The sequence below is a fragment of the Drosophila kikkawai genome, chromosome 3L (assembly GCF_030179895.1).
Source record: "Drosophila kikkawai strain 14028-0561.14 chromosome 3L, DkikHiC1v2, whole genome shotgun sequence".
Lineage (NCBI taxonomy): Eukaryota > Metazoa > Arthropoda > Insecta > Diptera > Drosophilidae > Drosophila > Drosophila kikkawai.
Window position 1 is genome coordinate 25,651,779 of NC_091730.1, and position 22,527 is coordinate 25,674,305.

General features: G+C 45.4%; 2 protein-coding genes and 1 long non-coding RNA gene across 11 annotated transcripts in view; 2 read left to right on the forward strand and 1 right to left on the reverse strand.

The window, feature by feature from the left end:
* Ten-m (teneurin transmembrane protein Ten-m) overlaps positions 1-22,527 on the reverse strand; it is a 347,516-nt gene that overhangs the window by 314,776 nt on the left and 10,213 nt on the right. For all 5 annotated transcript variants that reach the window (XM_070285186.1, XM_070285185.1, XM_070285184.1 and 2 more), the window contains exon 2: positions 10,839-10,877. In XM_070285186.1, coding sequence (XP_070141287.1) covers positions 10,839-10,877 — 39 coding nt within the window. The remainder of the gene's footprint in view (positions 1-10,838; positions 10,878-22,527) is intronic.
* LOC138928320 (uncharacterized) overlaps positions 1-22,527 on the forward strand; it is a 151,213-nt gene that overhangs the window by 32,247 nt on the left and 96,439 nt on the right. The window contains exon 4 of one of the 5 annotated variants that reach the window (XR_011444832.1): positions 13,268-13,562. The exons of the other annotated variants lie outside the window; for them this stretch is intronic. This is a non-coding gene — a long non-coding RNA (uncharacterized lncRNA). Of the gene's footprint in view, positions 1-13,267; positions 13,563-22,527 lie in introns of those variants that run through there. 5 annotated transcript variants of the gene reach the window in all.
* ND-B14.5AL (NADH dehydrogenase (ubiquinone) B14.5 A subunit-like) lies at positions 21,002-21,546 on the forward strand. Its single transcript, XM_017181988.3, has one exon. The coding sequence runs from the start codon at positions 21,096-21,098 to the stop codon at positions 21,474-21,476; it is 381 nt and encodes a 126-aa protein (XP_017037477.1). The 5' UTR covers positions 21,002-21,095; the 3' UTR covers positions 21,477-21,546.

The window sequence follows — 22,527 nt, forward strand, 5'->3', positions numbered from 1 at the left end:
AAATGCCGCTGACTCATCCGCGCCGGCAAGACAAGGCCGAGGACTCAGCAGGGCCGGACCCAGAAGCCAAAACACCTTGTTGTCCCGCCTGGCAGTGACAGTTAGCTGTTGTCACCCCGGCGCATCCTCTGCAGCCGGGAAAATTCGCACAGCTGAGCGAAGACGGCGCAGAAGTTGGCTGACTGAATAATTCCGGGCCGGGCTTAGAGGTGAGAGGCGAGGCAAGGGGATAGGGCGTCCGTTGGGCTCTAATGCATGTTTGGCATTTACATAATTCCCAGCGGCGGAGATGGGTTGACTCGCCGGGGTTGAAGGCACTTGACTCGCACCAGCCGGAAAGCCCAACCATACCAAATATCAATTACAATCACGCAATCTGAAGAGCCCGGGCAAAGGATCGGGGCGACACAACAAGCAAATTAATTGAAATCAATGCAAATGCCCAGAGCAGGACCGCGCCGGGCTCGGCTTAAGGGTTGCTGCAGTCCGCTCGCGGGCTCTGTTCCTCCATTTCTATGGGCAATCGCATTTGTCAGCGGCTTAAGGCCGCCGTCCGCCTTCGTCCTCCATTGTTGTCAAACATGTCAAAGCAATTGCAAACATTTGGGCTGCCTTTCATTTATCAGCGCGAGTTAAATCAGTTTTATTTTTTCACTCGTTCGCTTGATCTATGGATTCGATTTCGCGGTTTGCTGAGCACCGGCAGCGGAAAGATAACGCTCCGATAAATAGAGTCCTGCCGGCAGCTCATCCTTTCCAGCGGCGGCGGCTTCCAGTGTGATAAGTAACCCATTTGGGAGGTGGCCTTTGTGCAATATGTCCTCGTGTTTCTGGTGGCTTTTGCGGGCATTCTCTGGCCTAGAGATCTGGATTGGTCCTTAAACATATGGCGTAATTAAACGTGTCCCTGAAGGGGATATTCAAACAAGCCAAGTGCGTTTTACAATACTTGGCTCCCTTGGGAGGACACACATTTCTCTAACAAAATCAAAACATTAAATTAAAACTTTACAAAAAGTAAGGAAGATATTGAAACTTTCTTCAAATAGATAACAATAATTTTTATACCCTTGCAGGGTATTATAATTTCAGTCAGAAGTTTGCAACGCAGTGAAGGAGACGTTTCCGACCCTATAAAGTATATATATTCTTGATCAGCATCAACAGCCGAGTCGATATAGCCATGTCCGTCTGTCCGTCTGTCCATCTGTCCGTCTGTCTGTTTCTACGCAAACTAGTCCCTCAGTTTTAAAGCTATCTGAATGAACTTTGCATATAGTCTTCTGTATACTCTCACTGCTATATATGTCGGAACGGGCCGGATCGGACGACTATATCATATAGCTGCCATACAAATGTTCGATAAATTTTTAGAAAAAAAATTATAACTTTGCTGTTTTTTAACATTTTTGCACCATTTTTTAGATATGGCCATTTTATATTATTTCTGAATTTTGGTAAAAATTTTATGAAAATCGGACGGTTATATCTTATAGCTGCCATAGAAACGATCGGGAAATTAATAGGAAACAAATTATAACTTCGTTGTTTTTCAACGTATTTTCATCTACTCTGAGATATAAGCTTATTTTATTATTCTAGAATTTTAGTATAAATTTCATGAAAATCGGACAACTATATCATATAGCGGCCATAGGAGCGATCGGTAGATGTAGAGAAAATGTAAAGGTGTGAATGTAAAACTGTAACTGTCAAACTGTAAACATAATAAGTATAGGTGAAATGTAATGAAATAATATCTGCAAGGGTATACAAACTTTGGCGTGCCGAAGATAGCTTCCTTTCTTGTTAAAAGACAAATCTGTTTAAAACTACACGTATGCAAGCTAGATTGATATGGAATAACTTTATTTTGTAATAACTCCAATGAAATGCGCTCTCCAAAACTTCTAAAAAACAAATTAAAAACATAAACATCTAAAGAACAATTAAAAGTAAAAACATATATATATATATATATATATATATATATATATATATAACATTTGAAATTATAACATATATAAAGAAAAAAAGTATATATTACATATATATATATATATATATATATATATATGTTTTTACTTTTAATTGTTCTTTAGATGAACCGGCAGGATTTAAGACCAGAAACTCTTTACTTAGCATTAGTTAATATTAATATATATATATATATATATATATATATATATATTATAAAAGTCATATATGCAGAATTTTAAAAACTATTATTTAATTAATTGTTTAATTTAATTTAATTTGATCAATACTCTTCTTCCAATTTGTTTTATGGCAGTGCATGGAGTAATCCAAATTGAATTTAGAATTTATAAAATATTGATTCTGAAATAACATTTTAAAATTAAGATAAAAAACATAATCTCCTTTCGTTGTCAAGTATTTATGGCCAAATACTTTATATTTATATACGTTTTTATTAGTTTTTGCAAAAATCCTTAATTTTTTGTATTTTTTTTTTATTGGCAATGTATGATCCCATTTGGGATCCCTATATATTTTCTAAGTGCAGCAATAAGGTTCTTAAAAACAGACTTACAAACAGATTTAACTTTTAACATAATTAAAGAGAAATTTGACTTTTAAAGCAATCTCACGTTCAAACCAGAAATGGATAAGAAAGCTCTCCAATTCCGTTCCTGAATTAATCGAAAATTTCATTAAAACTAGGCTACCAGGAATGTCATAGACATTGTGGACTAATATATCTGAAACATTTGTAAGGAAACCATAAAAATGCTACAATTTCTGGGTATGAGAACCAGGGCACAAAGTCGATTTTCTTCCACCTCATTTGCAACCTAGCCTGCGGCAGCCGCAGCACTGAAATGTCATTTTCTTCGCCATGTTTCATTTTCCTTTCTGCAAATATTTTTGGTAATTTTCAAATGCTAATGACTATATTGCAGCCCCTGTCAGAAGCACAGCATTCAGCAGGCACCATTGACATATTCAACTCATTAAACCACCATTCGCCGATGCCAGGCACAATAGAATCCAACTCGGCGCAATACGCAGTAGCTGGAAGGGCCCAAAAAGGATCGCCGGCTGCCGTTCCTGCCTCGGCGTGCGGATGTATTTGCCTGGCTAATAATAAACACCCAAACGAAAAAAACGGAGCTACGCAAATGATGAATGCGGAGTGCGGAACAATGGCCACAATGGGTAACAGGATCAAAAATCAGCAACAAGAGAACCCAGAACCCAGCCAGCAGGGGCGGGGTGCGTTCATTAAAACTGCGTCTCGTCTAGCGCGGGGTGTGGGGTGCGGACTTTTTGTGACCCGTCGAACTACCCCGGAGCGGAGATCAAAGCGAACTGCAACTGCCATCGACATGACCATGTGCTTCCTCTTTTTATGGTGTGTAGTAGCCGGCGTAAACTTATTTCCGAAGTTGACATTGTGTCAAACACGGCGTAACGAGCGAGCGAGAAGCGGCGACCACACCTTTCGGCAATTCCAATCCCAATCCCAAACCAAATCTGAGCTCCGAGTCCTGTCGAGCGCCGTGCGGTTCGCATTCGCAATTATTGCGTTTGAATTGTCAACACCCCCGTAGAGAGCTGGCAGAGTAACGGCTGAGGGGTTCAGGGAAGGAGTGGTGGTCAAAACCGAAATACGCCACGGGCCATGCGGGGCCCCGAACCCCGACCCCGTCCGTAATCATTCCGGGTGAATATGTGTGTTTTTAACGCGTCGGGTGTCGATTGTTACAATAACATTGCCCATGGCGCAGATTTGCGCCTCTAACGACGATGATGACAACGGCGGCGGGCCACGCCACCGTTCTGCCTTCCCGTCGTCAGTGTGTCATTACTTTTAAACATTTTCCCATGTCCGTGCGAACCTCGGCACCTTCTGTAATTTATGACGGACTTCTGGACTCTGACGCTGCTAATGGGGGTCAGAAGCTTATTGTCAGCACAGCAACGGACAGGTTGACCCCTAACAATTGTTGGTTTATCTCGCATCGATATCCACTCAAGCTGGATATCCACACCATAGTTGGTCCTATTCACCGGCTTTTAATCCCGTGCTTTGCGTCTATGCTCTGAAATTGCCCACAGAAGATATTGACAGAGCCGCAGTGTAAACCTTCCACCAACACTTCGTCATAATATACACCGAAAAAAAGGATCTAGGTTGCTGGCGATTTGGAGCGCAGAACAGGAGCAAAGCGAAGGCGGCCAATAAAGCTGATTTATTGGTTTTCAAAACAGATTTTCAGAGGCAGGAGACCGAAGCCAGAGTAGGACTACAGCGAAATGAATGCAGTCGCTCTGTCCGCGCGGCGAAAGTTGCCATGACACTTGCGACCATATGGCCCGAATGCCCGCCGTCCGAGGGACGGATACAGCAGCAAAATCCATCACAAGTGGCGGACGCAGTCCTCGCACTGATGCCACAAAGCGTGGAAGGATTAAGCCGCCGCAGTCCGGCGAGGGGACAATGGAAGTTCATCAGGGACGGAGGACACTGCCCGGCACTTGGTCGATGCTGGTCGGCAATTTGTCGCTCGTTTAGTTGAGTTGTGCGACAAAAATAGAATAAATGGCACTGATAATGGAAAAAATGGACAGCTGGATGGGACGGGATGAGCATAAACCGCCGTCCTGAGCAGCGGCCACGTCTATGGTTCTGCAGCCCTTGGTAATCCGACGATTAATTAAAAACGTTGTCCTCCGTAAAGGGCTTAAAAATTGAAATTGATTGCCAGCGTAGCTTGCCTCGACCTCGGCCATGCAAAGGTTTTTCCACTTCCCCCCGCTTCGAATCGCCGTTCTTTAGCAATTTAAGCAAAGTTCTCCGCGGTAAATAGGAATAAATATAAATACAATCGCAGTTATTACTGTGGAATTCCCCTGGGAGCCGAAGTAAACAGCGACGAGCGAACTCATCATCATCATCACCTGCGGACCCAGAAAATCGCTTAGCAAGCTCCAGAGAAGTCCCAGGGGCCAGTACCCGGGCGGGGAAATAAAAACAAAATAAAAAGAAAGCTAAAATGGAAGCACTGCAGAAAAGCCCGGGAAATTCATTTAGAAAAGTTCACAAACGCTGCTTGCAATTACCTACTTCAGTTATTACTTATAATCGAGTTTGCCTTGCTGTCCTCGGTAAACATGATAGCAAGAATTCACATGCAAATCGGAGTGGATCTCGGAACTACCCCGTGCATTGAGGCACACGCGTCCGGAGCTTGTCCAAGTCATACCCTCTCCCTGGAATCTGGGAACGGCGTCGCTTTCTCATATCAATTAGTTACAAGCGAGTACACTTGATTCATTAGAGTGATAATTACGACCAGACTAGCAGCCATAGCAGGCAAAAGGACGATTCTGACGAGAGCTTGACATGCTCCCGGAAAGGTTTCCCACGAGCGGACCAGCCAAAAACCGAAGCCAAAACATATGTGTCACAATGTGCGGGGAAGGGAGACGGCTGAGATATAAGAGTCGCAGGACGACAAAAAATAATGCCAACCGTCTGAAGCAGGGAAAGTCGAGCAATTAAGGCCAAAGGTTGGAAGTGCAAGCAGGAAAAACCCCAGAGAGCACCCAGCCGGAAAGGGGAAAGTGAAATGACAAAGTCAACTGCCGCGAAAACGAATTGCCGAGCTAGCGGAGCAGGAAAGTCATCTCGTATCTCCAGGTGGGATTGGGAATGGGACTGGGATGCTGAGCGAAAATATACCCTAAGCCAGGCCCCACACCAAGCGGCCATAAACTGAATCCTTTTGGCGGCAAACCCTTTTAATTGGACTACAAAGAGCAGACGGGGTGTAACTGTGGAATTCTTTCGCCTTACAGTGCAGGAGTATTGCACAATGGAATGGCGCGTCTGTTGTCAAGACAATTGATTTCGTCTGCCCCATAACTCATCGCCTGGTTCAACTGCCTACCTACCCCTTGCCTTTCCAGGCTTCGACGTGTTCGATTCGAAATTCGCCACACATTTTCCCTTTGATTTGTGTTAAATTATAACTTATTCGCGGCTCGAATCGATGTCAATCCGCCTCCAGCATCCCCTAGCAAAACTGCCATATTTAGTGCACTATGCGTTTGTGTGCGCTAATTGCAGTTTGTTCAGTTGTGTTTGACCCAACTCGGAGGATCAGGCTTAGGGTATTTGCTGGGAAGGATTTGTCAACTAGCTCAGGAGACAGTTGCCGATGTGTTGTTGATGCTTTGAAGTGATTCAAATTGAAATGTAATGTAGGGAACAAACGGGAAACTGGATAATCTTTTGGATAAACACCAGGTCCTTTGACCCACTTAGCGCCTAAGCTCGGGAGCAATCAATAGGAACTCCAATCGAATCGCCAATTATCACATAACAATTTCCCCCGACGCTCAAAGCGTCTCATTTCCCTCCACTCAATGTTTAATTTCCTTTCAATTTATGCTGCAAATCGACGACGCCTTCCCATCGCTGGCAGCCAATTTTCCAGGGTCAGCTACGGAGCTGTGCCAAGTCGAGGGCAGGCTCCCCGGAGCAGTGGAGTTATGTGCGGGTGCTTATTACGGGAGGCATGTCCCGAGTGGTGGGGCGCATATCAATGGCACCAGAGATGCGGGTGCGGCAGGGAAGTTGGAGCAGCATCAGCATTAGCTTCGGCAAACAGCAGCCAGCGAGGCAAGCACAAAAATCGCTTCAAGTGTCAATCAGTGCCAACACAGACGTCACACACAAGCACTCGACCCACACACACACATGAACTGAAGCACAGCCTGATAGAAGCTAATCGATTTATGTTGTAATATTCAAAAAGTTCCCCATAAGGACTTGGCCCAGGCGACGACCTAATCCAGTGCGACTCCCTTGTGAGCCATCGCCGCTATAATTTCCCAAGCCCAGCCAGCGCTCCTCTGGATCACACCCCATCCAGGCCACGTGTTCGGGCCAGGGGCTTCGGGCCATGTGTGTCCTCCGAGTTGTCGCCTTTTTATCTGCCTGCATTTGTCGCATTAAAATTGAATAAAAAATCAATCTCAATTCTAGCATAATTTGATTCCTGCCTTCGATTATCGGAGCGGGAGGGGGAGGGCCATGAACCTTGGCAAATGAAGAGCAGAATGCAAAGAAAACAGCAAATAAATAAATAATGATCTGTAAGGGCTTTTGCCTGTTTAGCCGAGATATTTATGCGACAAGCTCTCGGGCCAACGAGGTCAGGGGAATCCCCTCGACCCGTGCTGAGGCTTCCGCGAGTGCATTAGCAATCCGTTTCTTGCTGGCGACGAATCTCTTACCCGGGCTTAGCACCAAATTCACTTAGCTCAAAGTTTGTCCCTCAGCCGCTGCCATATGTGTGGGGAAACCGAGAGCCGAACTTCCGCCCAGCTCCCGATCCGTGGCCACGCTTATTCCAATGCATTTAATAAAGTGTTTATTTCGGTTGCAACAAATTTGCCAGCTCAGTGCGGCGAGCGTGGAAGACAATGCCAGCCGAAAAACCGAAAACCTGGGCACGACACAAAGGAAAATTGCTTTTCCGCCGCGCAGACACACAGTCAACCGAGGCAGACACAGACCCAGCCACATCCGCACCCGCACATGGGGGAAATACTTCGCACGCTTCGTAGCAACGAAAATATGTGGCCATTTCCACATCCACAAAAAATAGAACGCCACGCGCTCCTGGCTCAGCCATCGAAGTGCTTTCCGATGACGCACGGCCCTGTCTTGCAGGCAAGGATGCGTTCGGGCCACCACATTTTCCCCGGGTTGCCCCGCCCGAGGGCCCTGGCTGGGGAGCACTTCCTCACGGTGCCATCTCCGGATTCCAGCGAATTCGGCGCCCAAACTTTTGCCATCCACCCAGCTTAGTTTTATTCCGCTCCCAAGTTGCCTTTTACTTTTCTTTTCTATTTGTCTTTCCGAGGATTCAACTACTGTTCGAGGGGCGGGGCGGGCTTGAGTGGCACATTATTTGATGATGCTCTTCGCGATTTTTTCGCACTTGAATGCCTGATTTTTATTAGTTGAATTCTTTACGGTTTTACGGCGCTGCTCCCGCCGTCGAAAAGTTTCAGTTTCTTTGCTTTTCCGCCTCTCTGTCTGCGGGGAAAAACTTTGGCGTTCCGAGATTTTGAAATATGGCTGGAAAATCATCTCGGTTCGATAATCGAAAGTTCCTGTGCTGGGCAGTTGATCACTCGGTCCCGGCGCGTGGATAGAGCGAATCGTCGGATATTATCATGGCGGAATCGGCTCTTATCTCTCTGCGAGCGGGGCGTCACTCCTCGAAAAGCGTACAAATCCAGAAGAATAAAACAAACGAAGCAACCAGCTAAAAAACGGAAATGAAAGTCAATTTGAATACATTACCAATTCTAATTACGATTTTCAAGTACAGCGAACGGTGCCGACGGAGGACGGACACGACCGGAGGGGATCGTTAGAGGAGATTCCGCCAAACGCGATGGCTTGAATAATATAATATTGGCTGCTGGAAGGGACGTCCGAAGGGGCCCGGGGAGAAACCACCAAGCATTCAAATTGGAATTTCAAAAAAGCGAATAGACAACAGGGCGACAGACACAGCGGGCGGGGCGCAGTCAGAGTTCTCGCTGACCAAAGATTAGCCAGAAAATCGGAGGAAAAGCTGTGAATTTTCACAGCCAGTGACAGGAAAATGGCGGCCACGAATCGTATTTGAATATATCAGCTCGATGGCTGAGAGGAGCTCGGAGGAGGGTATCACCGAAGCCCCTTCTTGGCCAAAGCCACGCCAGTGGCAGATGAATTGGAGGACGGAGAAGCGCGGTATTCACATTTCGTTTTATTAAAAATTCAAATAATTTGCGTTATCGCTTTAGACGCAGCTTAAGCCACCTGCAAGAATCAACAGCCCCCCATCCAGCCAGAGGGGCTTCAGCATGAGTCCTGCCATCACTTTCCCCAAAAAAATTCGACTTTGTGCCCACAAACAGCCAAGTTGGCTGTGAGGCTTGCTTATTATGCGGGTTTTCCCAATTTTTCTCTCTGCCCCCGTCTGCCAGTGCCAAGGTCTTGGCCAACTCCTCGTCTCGAGTAGCGATTTAATATGCCTCATGCCCCCAGCCGAAGGAAGGAAAGGCGCCCGAATTAGAAATGAAAATTAAGTAAATATTATAATATGTTGCCACCTGGCAGTGGGATCGCCCCCAGTTGCCACTTCCTAGACACCAGCGGCTTGGCAAACAAATGATAAGCATTTCATTTGATATTCATTATTTGATATCGTGCAATATGAAATAAAAGTAAAAACGCCAGCGGAAATGAAAATGTAGCCTCCGCGCCTGCACTCGGAACGTGGTCGTGGTCTATGCCCAGGTGGGGGAGGCGGCAGCCAGACAAGTTGCCGGATTAAATGTTTGCCTAAGTGAAATATGTTAAATGTTATGATATGTGCCGTTTCCTTTGGTGCCCCTGTCCGACCTCGGAGGGCTTCCCCTGGCCCTTGATTTATGAGATTAAATGGAGTTTCCTGGCGGCGGCAGCAGGAGTTGGGCTTCTGAGTCTATGGCATGACTTGCAGCTCATCTCTGCAGGAAGCTCCAAGCATAATTATGAAGGGTTCAGCAGGCTTCGGCTTCGGCTTAACTTCAGCTTCAGCTCCAGCTTCTGTCTCCCGCATCCATTTATCACATTAGCCGGCCAGACTAATTCGCTTAAAAGCATATGAATACCCCGAAATGAATCCATTCAATGGCCCCCAAGCATGCGATGAGTATTATTTTTTGCGCTGCCTCTGCTTCGCCGAAAGTCAAATCGCAACATTCATCAGAAAGTAATAAAGACAACAGCGGACGGGGATGACCAGGCGAAGGACTCCGCGCCGAAGTTCGTCCAATCTCCTTGGCCAAGCCGGAATCGAATTTGATTTATTTTGGTTCCCTTTCAAAGCACAGCAAAGTCATGTGGGAGTCAAGCGCCTTGGATCGGGCTGGAGGAAAAACTGATTCGAAACGCAGTTCTGCCCGAATCCGCACTCAACTTTATTGCATTTCAGCGATATCCTTGGCGACCGCACTCCGAAAACTCTGGCTTGGGACGGGCTGGTGGCGAAATCGTCCTCGTGGAGGCCAGCAGTAAAGGTAGAGACGCGTGTGTGCTCGCCTAGCGTGAAATTATGAGAGCTCTCCAGGCCAAGCAGCAACTCGGCAAATGCCAATGACAAGCTTAAGCTCCTTAAAACAAGCCATTGCTGGAAGTGGAAGGGTTGGGGGCTGGCGAGGTGAATCGGCACTGAGGGGAAAAAGTGAAAGTGTCAAGGATGCGGCAAGCGTTTCATAGCCAAATTAAATTGTCCCTGGGAAGGAGGCAGGGAAAGTGCCAAGACGAACCGACGGCGCCGAGTGAAAGGATAATGCGCGCATAAAAACATTTTTAATGAAATCGAGACGACGACGTCTAAGACAGTAACAAGTGCGTTTTAATTTAAACCTTGGCTTTACCTTTGCACAACCCTTTGGCATCTAGCGGAGAACGAAGCGCTGCCGTCCCCCCTGCCACGCATTAATTTCATATCCCGCCTGAAAATTTTAATTAATTTTCAGCTTGATTGCGTTTTAAAGAGCCGCTTGGTTTATGTTTTAAGGGGCTGGGGCGGTATTGCGGTTGCCTGGGCCTGGGAATTTATAGTTATTGTGGCGAGCGGCTGGGCCGGAGCCAGTGTGTGGGCTGGAGCTCAGGAGCTGCAGTGAGGAGCCTTTGTTTCGGTTACTTTGTGTCGAAACGAAACAAATTTCGGTTTGTAACCATCACAAAATTTACATCTTCAGTGGCTTCTTAATTAATTTTTGATTCGAAAGCACTATCGGTGCCCCAAACTCACCTTTACTGGTGTGTCTGTCCAAATTTGGATCCTTGAGGCCTGCAACGAAGGGAAACGGAGTTGAAAAAGCGTTGCTCACGTTTAGAGTAACAAAACTACACACATGTATAGTAAATATATGTAAATAGGGTGCCTGAAATTTGAAATTAAAAACTAAAAGTACAAAGTACATCAACTGCTGGCCTCTAATTACAGTTGTTTGCTCAAGGACTTCAAAGTATGACACATAAATCCTCGACTTCTTCGACCCTGCCGAATCGGAAACTCTAGCTGCAAATAGATACGAATAACCCAAAAATGTTGGCGAATTGGCCAATAACTCGCAGGAAACGAGGGACCGAGGTAAAACAAAGAAAAGCTAACCCGCTCACGCTATCCACGAAGCCCGGTCGCGTGTGTCGGTAAACTTCTAATTAATTCCTCGCCTTGGATCTTAGCTCAGGCGGAAATGAACTTAAACTTTTAGAGCGGAAGTCAAAAGTTGCTATTTTTCTGCTGCAATGGCTGGCCAGAAAAGGAAGTTCTTCCATTACCGCCCACTCGTCCCTGGGTTTGTCATTGTGTCTCGAAGTTATTGTTTATGGCTTACTCGTAGGTGTCTGTCTGGGCTGGAAACTAAGCCCTGCTTATTCAATTCAACTTATCCTCTTATTACAAACCCTAATAAACTAACGACTTTTACGTTAAGCTACACTTATTTCGCATTAAGTTGCCCTCCAGCAGCTCTCGACGTTTTTATTTTAATTTCACTCGCCGCGGCATTTAATTAATTCCCAGCTATCGCCACAAAGCAGGAGACAGTCAGGCCCTTTGTTTCCTAAGCATCTTTCTTTCTCTCAATCCAAAGGATGTCTAGCCAATGGTGAGGAGAAAAAATACCACAAAATGTGTAATTTCGGACCAAAAAATACCCTATGAATGCGCTAAAGAAAATGAGTAATACGAAAAAGAAAAAATTGCTCCAGTCGAGAGTATGATATTGATTTTACATATTTTGCAATTATTAAATAAAATTTAATGCAAACAAAAAATAATTACTGATCCTGTAATTCTAATGATTTAAAAACAAAAAGATCGTTAGTCAGATTATGTGTACAACTATTTCTAGTAGAAATTTTCTATGCCAGTAAGCTTTTGTGAGAACTTTCTCGAGAATCAGTCTCAAAAGAGTGGTATTGAACCATTTTTACCACCTCTCTGACGTCAAATTTCAGTGAGATTATAAAATTAAACATTTACGTATCACAAATAACTATATTAATTATAAACTATCTTTGTGCTCGTTATGAACAAATTCAAATCTTTTAAATACTCTATAAATATATACGTTTATATATAATTACATTCTTAAGCAAAGAAAAGTGCAAGCCCTGATACACTCAGCACGAATTTTCACCCAAAAACGGATGTGCCTTTTTAACAGGACAGAATTGCAGTCTTATGGGAAAATTCCCCACATGCCGCAGACATTGCGGTATTGGTCGACCGAAAACGAAAAACTTGTAATGGGGATGCTGAATATCAGAGGCAGTTGGAGATAATGCGGTTAGGGTTTAATTGCGTTGAGTTGCTAGGGTCAGACAAGGCGTGGAAACGGAAAATAAATGAGAATAAACACACAATTAAGCTATTTAAAGGCGTACCGAGTTAAGGGCTAAATAATTTCGTAACTGAAACTATCAGTGTATTTATTGCCGTCAGAAATGACGCTTCAATGGGCCATGTTACAGATTTTATTAACTTTGTCGCGATGCTCATGTAAATATTCAGATAACTGTTAAAGTTTTATGTGCCCACTTTCCCTCCTCTACCCTTCACAACAAATCTCGATTAATTACGGCCTAGACATCATAAACTTTGATGTTAGCATCGTGTAAATCGTCTCGGAAGCGTGTTAGCTGGGGGAAGGCGGATAAGTAAATTATCACTTCATGCGGCAAAGCTGGATCCGGCAAATCCGTCTGAAAGTTTTATGTTGGCTACGTGCCCATAAATTTCGATGCACTTTTTGCTCGGGAATATTTGTGGGTGAATCATTTTATTGGCGTCTCAAATTAGCTCCAAATGGGGGGGATGGTTCTGAAGGCTTCAGAATGCGGCTGTTTTTGTTGGCATAATTAGAAATGTGGCCAACTCTCGGAGCTCATTCCATTCGGGGGTTCATCGAACTGGGAGGCTCTCCATTAGCTGCAAGTCCTTCAGCCAACTTTAAATATGCATAGCCCTCGCTGCAAGTGCGAGTTGTGCTTTCCCGGATCCCACAATCAGCTCATCTCAATTGCAATCACTTAATTCGTGCCACCGCCAGCCCACCCCCGACCAGGCCGTGGGCCTTTGGCAAACATTTTTGCGAGAGCTCTCGCAATCCGCACACTTAAAATATTTACGCAATCAAAATTAATGCAACTGTCATGTTTTTCCGCCCGCAGGCAGGATCTCTCCCGCCACTCGCCCACCGCAGGCCCTGCCGGAATGCATTTAGCGTTAAATGCAAATACACTTTAGAACTCTAGCCTCGTCCGGAGGCAATCCCGTGGACCTGCTTCCCCTGCCGGCACCGAGTACGTTTAAATTTAAACAGTAAAACCAAACTCATTACCAACAACAAGTGCAGCACTAGAGGCCAGGAGTGGATTTGACTCTGTGTGGTTATAACATTTAGACTTCTAGGTGCTTTTTAAATAGTACCAACTTTTAGTAAGATATAGCTTAAAGCTAATTGATTTGGTTCTTGTTAAAACAAAAATGGTTTTTAAATTTTTAATTAAATTAAGTAATACATATGTAATTGTTTATTTATCAACAAAAGACAGAAAGTCAAAATGATCGACAAATCAGGTCTTGCTTTGGTTTCAAACCTCTTCAGAGCAAAGTCCGCTCCTGGCTGCTGCAGAGGATGACGTCGTTGAAATTACCAAAATGTCCTTTTGCGCAATTTTGTGGACATTGGAAATCGCTTTGATTGAACCGCATGCCAGGGCAGACAACAGATACAGTCACATGTCCATGGGCCGCTGGACAATGGTCACACATAAAACAAACACGTACCGAGCCCCCTTCCCGCGGTCGCCCCCGCCGTGCTGCAGGAACAACTCCGAAATCCACTTGGCAATTGCAGCTGCAAATGCGCTTCACTGCACTTACAATGCGCATCAGGGAGAGCAGCGGTGCTGCGGGATGGGGCAGGATCCACAGTCTGTAAACTGTCCGGCGAATGCGGATTGGGAATTGGTTTTATGTCGCTTGCGCCTCAATGGAGATGCATTTTACACTGCCCTGCTAATCTCCGAGTGCGGCGAAAGCGAAAGCCGGCCGAGCCTCCCACAGGACCGCCCCTTTCCCCGCCCCCGACGCACGCAAGTTGACTTTGAAAATCAATTAACAACATCAAACAGAAGCCGGATGCTGACGTGGACAGCTGTCGGCCAGCGCCAGAGGACCCGGCCGCACCCACTCCCGATCCCGGCACTCCTCCCTCGGAAAGTGCGTAAATTGCAACTGTAAATCAAATATGACAACGCGGACGGCGGCAAAATCTGCATGTGTGTCAGTCACATTAATTGTCCACGCCCCCCGGCGGCGTTTGTATTTTATTGTTGTGTTAATGAGTGTGCATAGGCAGCTCCGTTGGCCGTGCAGCGGATTGCAATTTGCTGATGTGACATAAAAATGTGTTACCCCGGTCGGGCAGGGGCCGGAAATTTAATTAATTGTATAGAAAGTTGTTCAAAATATCGAATATTAATTGGATATTAATTACGTAGATAATAAATGCGCTCGCTGCACAAACTTCGCCGGCACTCCCGGGGGTGAAAAGCGATTGTATTCGATTTCCCTTGGCTTCCTCTCAGCCTCGGCTCAATTGTGGCCTTTAAACGCGGTACAAACAGAAAAGAAATACAAATAACGGAGGAGGCTAAAGCAGAGAAAAGCTTTTACTCAGCACAAGGACACATTAAGCTTGTTACTGTCTGCCTTTTAATTGTGCCCAGTTACCGAGGCATTGCCAATCGACCAATCAATAAACTGTTATAACTCAAGTTCCATATCGAATGCAATTTTATAAAGACAAAGAGACATTGACCCAAGGGGCACGGCAGCTTTCCTTTTTGTTTTAAATCTTGAGCGAACAGATTTTTCTCGTTGTGTGCGTCTCGTTTATGTTTATTAAATATTTATTCGGTGACATTTACTGAGCATCTGTGCAGGGCAAAAAGTAAACTTTGAATCCGCCCTGCAAGTCGGAACTAATGGACATTGGACATTTTATGTTAAATGGCGTAGGCTGACCTTGCTCTCGAACATCCTCGGGCTCTTCAGTATGCAGAGTCATGACCCGGACTCCACTGCGTATTCGTGATATGCAGTCCACTTCCGCCTGGGTTTGGGTCAGCACGCCTTCGACATGTTTTGCATATTGTTTACTTCTTTTCGAGTTCCGGCCCCTGCTTCTGCTCGTCTTGCTTATGCCAACGGGAAGGTAAGCAAGAAACAGGGCAGATTCCAGCTTGACCCGGGCCCCCATCTGACCCAATGGGCTTCAATATCAAATTGATATCACAGTTACCTTATTTCAATTGCTCTTACACAAATGGTTTTCTGTTACATTTTGTTGTATGCAAATTTTCTTTTATTAGGCCTGCCCCTGTCTCCTTTCAATTTTCGTTCAAGTGACATTAAACAAACTTAATAAGTAAATGAATTCGGAAAAGCTAAATAAACAAAGGAATTTTATAAATGGGCAACCGAAAGGTCCACCGCTGCCAAAAATTAAAAGTTTTTCTCGATTTTTCATTATTTTACATACCTATTTTAAGTCGCATTAAATATCTACATATATAATATGTTTATGCATAATCAATAAACCAAAAAAGAAGTCATACAGATAAAAAGAAGAGGAATAAAATAGCATAAGTTTCGAACTGACTAAATTTTTGAAAAGTAATATTGACATTTAAATTTGATACAATTACTATTATTTATCTATAATGTTTTTTAATTTGTATTATTTAATTATTATTATGTTTGATATTTAAAAAAATTATAGAGTAGTAACAGATTCTTGATACCTTTTTGATAAAAAAAATAACCTTTCTTTTTACTAAAATATTAAAATACAACTCGAAATACAACGCTTTGTTTTAAAATTTCAATCGTTCTAAACGTATATTGGAGTTTAAAAACTAGCAGTTTTTCTTAGCCTTGATAGACCCTGATTTATTGCAATTTAGGCAGCAAAGTGCATCAAATAGAGAAAAAGGTACGTAGCCCCGTTGTTGTTAAGAATCCAGAAAGAATTCGCTCTTTAGTGAATCGTATGCATTTTTAAGCATTCTAGTTCTGCCTTAATAACCATATTGTTCTACGCACTTTACGCACCTTACGATTTTGGCACTTCAATTTGGCTGCTAATTTTGTCGCTAGCAGAAAAAGAAGAGAACTTGCCAATTAAATTTAAATTGTGTGCTTTGTGTCTTTGATTAAAGTGTATTGATTAATATCAGTAAGCAAGCTAATGGCAGGTACAGGTACATCCACCTGTGTATTTTAATGTCCGTAGCAATCGGACAAAACAAAGTGACTATAGAGAAAGTTTAGGCTGTAGAAATCTTTCATGCTTTAGACAAAACGTGTGTCTGGGTGCGCGTAATGCCGAAAACCATTTACACGGGGATTGTGTTCGGTGTCGACTTAATTTCTAACAGCAACAGCAACACGGCAACATGGAAGTCGGAAACACCGATCAATTGTCAGATTGTTGCCTGCGAGCAGGAAGCAACTGGGTGCGCTTAAAACTTTTCCAACAGCCACTGGGAAGGAGGAAGCGAACCAGGACAGACCAGGCACCCAGCATATTGCGCAGGTGGAAAATTTATAATTTGCGAAATTGCCACTCCACCCACACACACGGCTCACGCACGTTGGGAGCATGTTAAATGGGCAGTCAGTTGGCCCCTCCCACCTCTTTCTGCCAGGAGCCGGCTCTGCTGCCTTAAATTATGTTAACCTCAAACGAGACGATCCGGCCTCCGACCCGGCACGACCCGTGTACAAGGTTCGATTTAAGGCCTCGTTTATTTTGCCATCCTTGCCTGGCTACCACTCACCAGTCGGGGAAGGGCGGACCGGTCGTCTGGTTGCATGTTGCAAAAGTTGTTGGCGTTGCACAACCGCATGCCACAACATGTAGCCCGACTGGACGACCTGCAGGCTGGGGTTACTCCCCGTGCCGGGAGTTCCGTCCGACATGCCCCACTTGGCAATTGCCAAAACTATTTGTTTACATATTTAGAGCTGGCCGAAGAAGAAAGCCGACAAGGCATGTTGTCAAGTCATGTTAACTGTGAAATATGCGCATTTAAATGAAGCGGCAGGGGTGGACAGGGTGGGGTGCGTCAGGGAATCATTTGTTAGCACCTGGAGCAGGCGGCGTGCATATATATGCATATATCGATTGCACAAGTACTACACCTTGGTGGCATATGCAACAGTGCATACAGGACAGTTGCCCCCCGGTTCCATCGGCCTTCATGCGTATAAGCAGCCAGAGTATCGGACTCCATCTTGAGTCCTGCCACCCCAGAAAACATCTGGCCATATCTTCGCGGAGCCACCCACACGAGTCAAGATCAAAGTTCATCTCTTCGGATGTAATTAAGCCATTTGCTGCACGTTTTGCCAATTCAAAAAATGTATATCCCTGGACCTCCCTGCTCGAGTCCCAGACATCTTCCTCTTATCGCTGCCAGCCGCCCAATGCAAATTCCTCGTTCAAATGCCCGAATAGGGGAGAAATATGAATAGCGCCACGCATTTTCATCCCCCTTCAGTGGGGGTGAGCGCCCGCTGGGCACAGAATTCGTAGAAAAATCACGCGCACTTATCTGGCATCGTAACCTTAACCAAACCAAGCCCCCGCAATTAACGCCCATTGGGCTGTCAGTGTGAAAAATGAGCGATGGGGGAAGTCCCCGGGGCCCGAGAAGGCAGTCTTGAGCAACTGCGAAATGATTTGCAAACGACGAGCCAACGCAATCGAATTCCGAGTGCCAAACGTTCCACTCCGCCAATAGCTACAAATTTTAATTGCTTCGCCGATATCTGGCTGAAGGCTAGAGAAGGAGGCAGGAGGCGTGGCAGGACAGCCCCCGAAAGAAGGCAGCGTCCTGGCAGTAAGTCGCATTGATAAGAGAGTCACGTTCTGCTCCTGGCGGAGTACGAGAATGTTGTTGCTGTCTTCATTATCATTGACAGGAGAGGACGGAAAGGAGTTGGGTCAGGAAACAATGGTTACTCTTTTATTGCCCGCGCCCGTGCCTGCGAGTCAAATTGATAAGATGCTGAAAATGACTTGGAAAACAATAAACGTGGGCATGAAAGGGGGCAGGCCTCTGTTCACTTGCCAGTGAAATCAATGCGTGAATGGAGAGGGAGGAGTTCTGAGGAAAAGGGCACACTCCTCGGTGCATAAACAGAACGATTGAGACATTTTAATGAGCGGCAGGAGGCGTTGGAGGATTCCTCGATAGGTTCGTTAGGTTAGGGAGAAGTGTAGCTTGCTGGAAGCTGAAACTTTTGTGTCGAAAACAATTTCAGGCACTCTCAGAATAGAAGAAAACTTTACCGAAGATATCTGGGTAAGCTCCTGAGCTGAAATATGAGCTGCATCGCTTTCCCCGTTTCCCTTTTACACTGTTACACTTCATGCTTCGAGACCACCGCTGGCTCCCCCATCATCGCTTTAAGGTGACCCATTTGCTTAGTCAGCCGAAGCAGGAGCGTCCCTCAGCAGGAATCCGCCAGCAGCACCTTGCTAATTTCACAGCCAAGTTAAGTAGCGAAGAACTTGACAGTCATTTAATAAAATTTCATTTCTACCCATCAGTTCAGCACCGAGAAAACCGTTCTGCGTCAAAGTCGGAGTCCGCTGCAACAAAATTTTATGAAATACTTGGAGAGCAAATTTTATGTGTGTTGGCGGCTATAAAATTTTAGCGCTAGCAAAAGTCTCCGAAGCGCTTCCAGCGGTTTGGCTTACCCCGGACTCCCGCTTGGCCTGTCCTGTCTCTCGGTCCCTGGGCTCGCCTTTGGCTAATAATACCAGGGCATTTACACCTTTATGGGGCGTACTTAGAAGCGTTTATTTATGCTAATGGCGGAGGTGAGCCGGCGGTGAGGGGAGGCGATGCCTGCCACTAATTCTACCCCGAAGCCCTGTAAAAGCTGCGGAGGCAAACAACAAGGGATAGTGAGCTTAAGATTTGAGCAGGTAAAGTTGGAGATTGTGCGAAATGCGTATATTTCATCATGGCGTTCCGAAACTTCTGGGCCCACCCTCACATCTTGACCCAACGCCCTGCCCTAGATCCTTCCCCTCGTCCGACGGCCAACGACTTTTGTGCTTCACATTCTTGTCTCGAATGTGTTTGTAATTTCCCTGGAGTGTGTTTGACTTTGACGACTTAAGTTGTAAAACTTTAACATTATCATTTTCACTACACGAGGCCCGGAGACGCGCACAGGACACACGCAGGACACCAGCGGATCCTTGGCACATGTGAGTGCTGCTGGCCGGGAGTCTGCTCCTTCAGATGTCTGTCCCGGGCCCAGACAGACATTTTGATGATGTTGACCTTCGCTACTTTTACTTTCGCCCCCGGCACCGCCATCAGTGCCGTTCGCCTTCTTTTAAAGTTTCCAGCGACCTTAGGATATTGTTGACATATCGCATTACAACAACTAGACGGACAAGGAGTCTGCGATAGAGCCCGACGAAGAGAGAGAGAGAGAGAGAGTTCAGGGAGCTTGCCACCTCATGTCTAACCTTGGCTCGAGTTACCAAGTCCCAAACCGATATTTTGGCTGGCTTTGCCTCACATGTGTCAATTAGTTCAATCAGAAGTCGAGCTCCCAGCGACCGCACAAAGCACCCCCGCCGAACCACCCCGATTTGGCTTGCAGAGCATCGAATGTCACTTTAAAGGTTTTCTCCAGCCCATTTGTCTCCCCAAAAATACAAAAAAAAAAAAGAAACATAAATTGGGTAAATCACGTCAGTAACAACCCTCCTTGATGCAGCTTTTCAGCAGAGCACGTAAGAATATATCAATTAGAAAGATGTGACGTGTTTGAGTCTTCGCATTTCAATCTGTACTATGACCTTATAAAAAAGTTTGATAACTTTTTAAATACATTTCGTATCATTAGTATTTAAAACTCTTTTAGCTTAACTTCTTGAAATGCCCCCTTACAAAAGTAAGAAAGAAAAACTTGTACAAACATTATTAGTATTCTTTTGCCAAACTAATCAGTATATACTTCATGCTCCATTCGAGAACCAAGATTTTTTTCTCACACATTCGAAAATCAATTTTCCCGGATGTGCTAGGCCATATAAATGTTAACCTGATATTTAGCTTATCGCGAACATTTTCAACGTGCGCCGTAAATTATAATCAAATTGGGAGAGCAGTCGAGCCTATTCATGCATTTCCCATAGCCAAAAACGTTATGCAACCGGAGTAACTACCCCCATTTTCCCGATTTCCTTCTGAAAGCCAAAAGGTAAACACATCAGCAGAGCACCCTTTGACACGCGTTGAAGGAGTCTCTGCCTCACAAAGACATAATCAGCTCGATTTCGTAAATCTCGACAAGCTGCTTATCTGATGAAATGTGAGCGGAGTTCCAAGGATCTGCATCCGTGATTAACATCTCCAGCCCGTGTTCCGGGGCAGGCATCCGGCCATGAGCTGCTCCGGCTGTCAGGCTGTCAGCCAAACGTGCTGTACCACTCTAAGTACAGTAAAGCCCGACGCGTGCTCCTGTCACTGCCCAGTCGTTGGGGGAGGTCGATCTGGGATCGCAGCCCTCGCGTCGGCATCGGAAATTGAAGTGTTTTTATTAATTCCAAAGTAGATTTTGCACTGTCTACTTGGCCTGGAGGATTGTTACGTTTCTGGTCAAGTTGTCAGTAGCTTTGTTTCCCTCATGCGGCCATAATTGAAATTCATCGATGGCAGATTTCGTTGCCAGGCTGATTGACAGCTGCGAGCGTGCAGAGATTGACGCTTATTGAATTGACTCATCCGGCGCGGCAACTGTTGCGCCGAGTCGTGTGGAAACTGCGGAAGGGATTGCCGGGATGTGGGTGGGGGCAGCTAAGTGTCAGTCGACATTGTAATCACTCAGGCCTGTCTAAAATTCAAAGTGCTCCATCGACCTACAAACGAAAAAATAAAAGAAGAAAACCCAGAGATGCCACCCAAGATCCAGCACCGGGACGTGGCTGGGTTCCTAAGCCGCGTTCGCGATTTCTTTCTGGGCCGAACTCACAACACAGCGCACCGCTTCGCAGACACTATCTCTCCACGCACCCAGCCGGCCCCCGATATACCCCGGGGTCCGTCGCAGAGTCTCTTCGCCAACTATTACTACATGAGGGATCCTCGGGGACAGCTGAAGCCGCTCGTCGACTTGATGCAGGAGCAAAAGCCAGAGCCGGTCAAGGAGAAGGCAACTGAGGCGGCCAATGATGCCGAGCTGGACTCCGATCAAGAGGATCAGGGAAAAAGCAATGACAAAGCTAAGAAGCTTCCCACACCCGGAAGGGTTCACTCCTGGGAAGGACCAGACTGACCTCTCTAATTTCCTAGTTATGTATTGGCATTCCGTCGAAATGAATTAAAGTATTTGTTTGCAAATCCGATTCGGACATAATTACGTCCTTAGGCAAAACAATTAAGAGGCTGCGCAGTGGAGTAAATGCAGGTGGTCGTAAAAATGTAAATCTAATTAGACGCCAGGGCGAAAATCATTTATGGCACCTGCATGAAAATTTAATTAAGCACACACAATTATCGGCATCAAGCTGCTGGGATAGCTGCGATTCGACGGCCAAAGGGTTCGTCACTGGCCACAACAATAAATTTGCGGGCTTAATAGCATTTAATGCCATCCAAATTTATATTTACAATTTAAACAGGCAATTTGCCTTGCGCTGAGTGGATTATGGGCCATTGTTAATGATGATTGCAGGTCGATTGTTAATTGTCTGGCACTGCAAAATTTATGCTGATGGCCCTGGCCCATCGATTTATTGATTGGAGTTTGACTTTGGCGCAACATTGTCCACCCTCCCCCGAAAGGACTGCCATCATTCAAACGCGGAGAAATGTAATCAAGTTTTGTGTGTTATGCAAAAAGAAATATTCTCCGTGCCGATGGGGGCGGTCCTCCCCGATTTATTGAAATTACCCTTATGAAGCGGAGACCCAGTTCGACAAGGAGGGTTGAGCAGCGAAACTGGAAAAGGGTGTCAATTGCCTGGAAACTTCAGAATGTCAAGTCAACATGTTGCCGGGCTCTTCATCCGCCAGCAGTTGGCGAAATATGAGATTCGACTCAATGCGAAACTGTAGCACATTTTTATGCGATTGTTATCCGCACTTATTTTCTCGAGTGTGTGTGGGCGTGGGGCCCTGCTTGGCTGGTTTTTATTACCTCATATGAATGGCAAAGTTCGGCACAATTTATGCATTACGTCGTTGCGACCACTGTGCCACTTTGGAGGCCAGCTTTCTGGCCAGGATGGGCAATCAGCAATGCTAATTCCCCAGCATTCCGTCTGGGCGCACTCAGAAAAATGTATCCTAAAAATCCGATGCCCACCGAGCACACACTTCCGCAT

Coding starts and splice junctions, on each gene's coding strand:
- ND-B14.5AL (XM_017181988.3), top strand. CDS start 21,096: ATGCCACCCAAGATCCAGCACCGGGACGTGGCTGGGTTCCTAAGCCGC.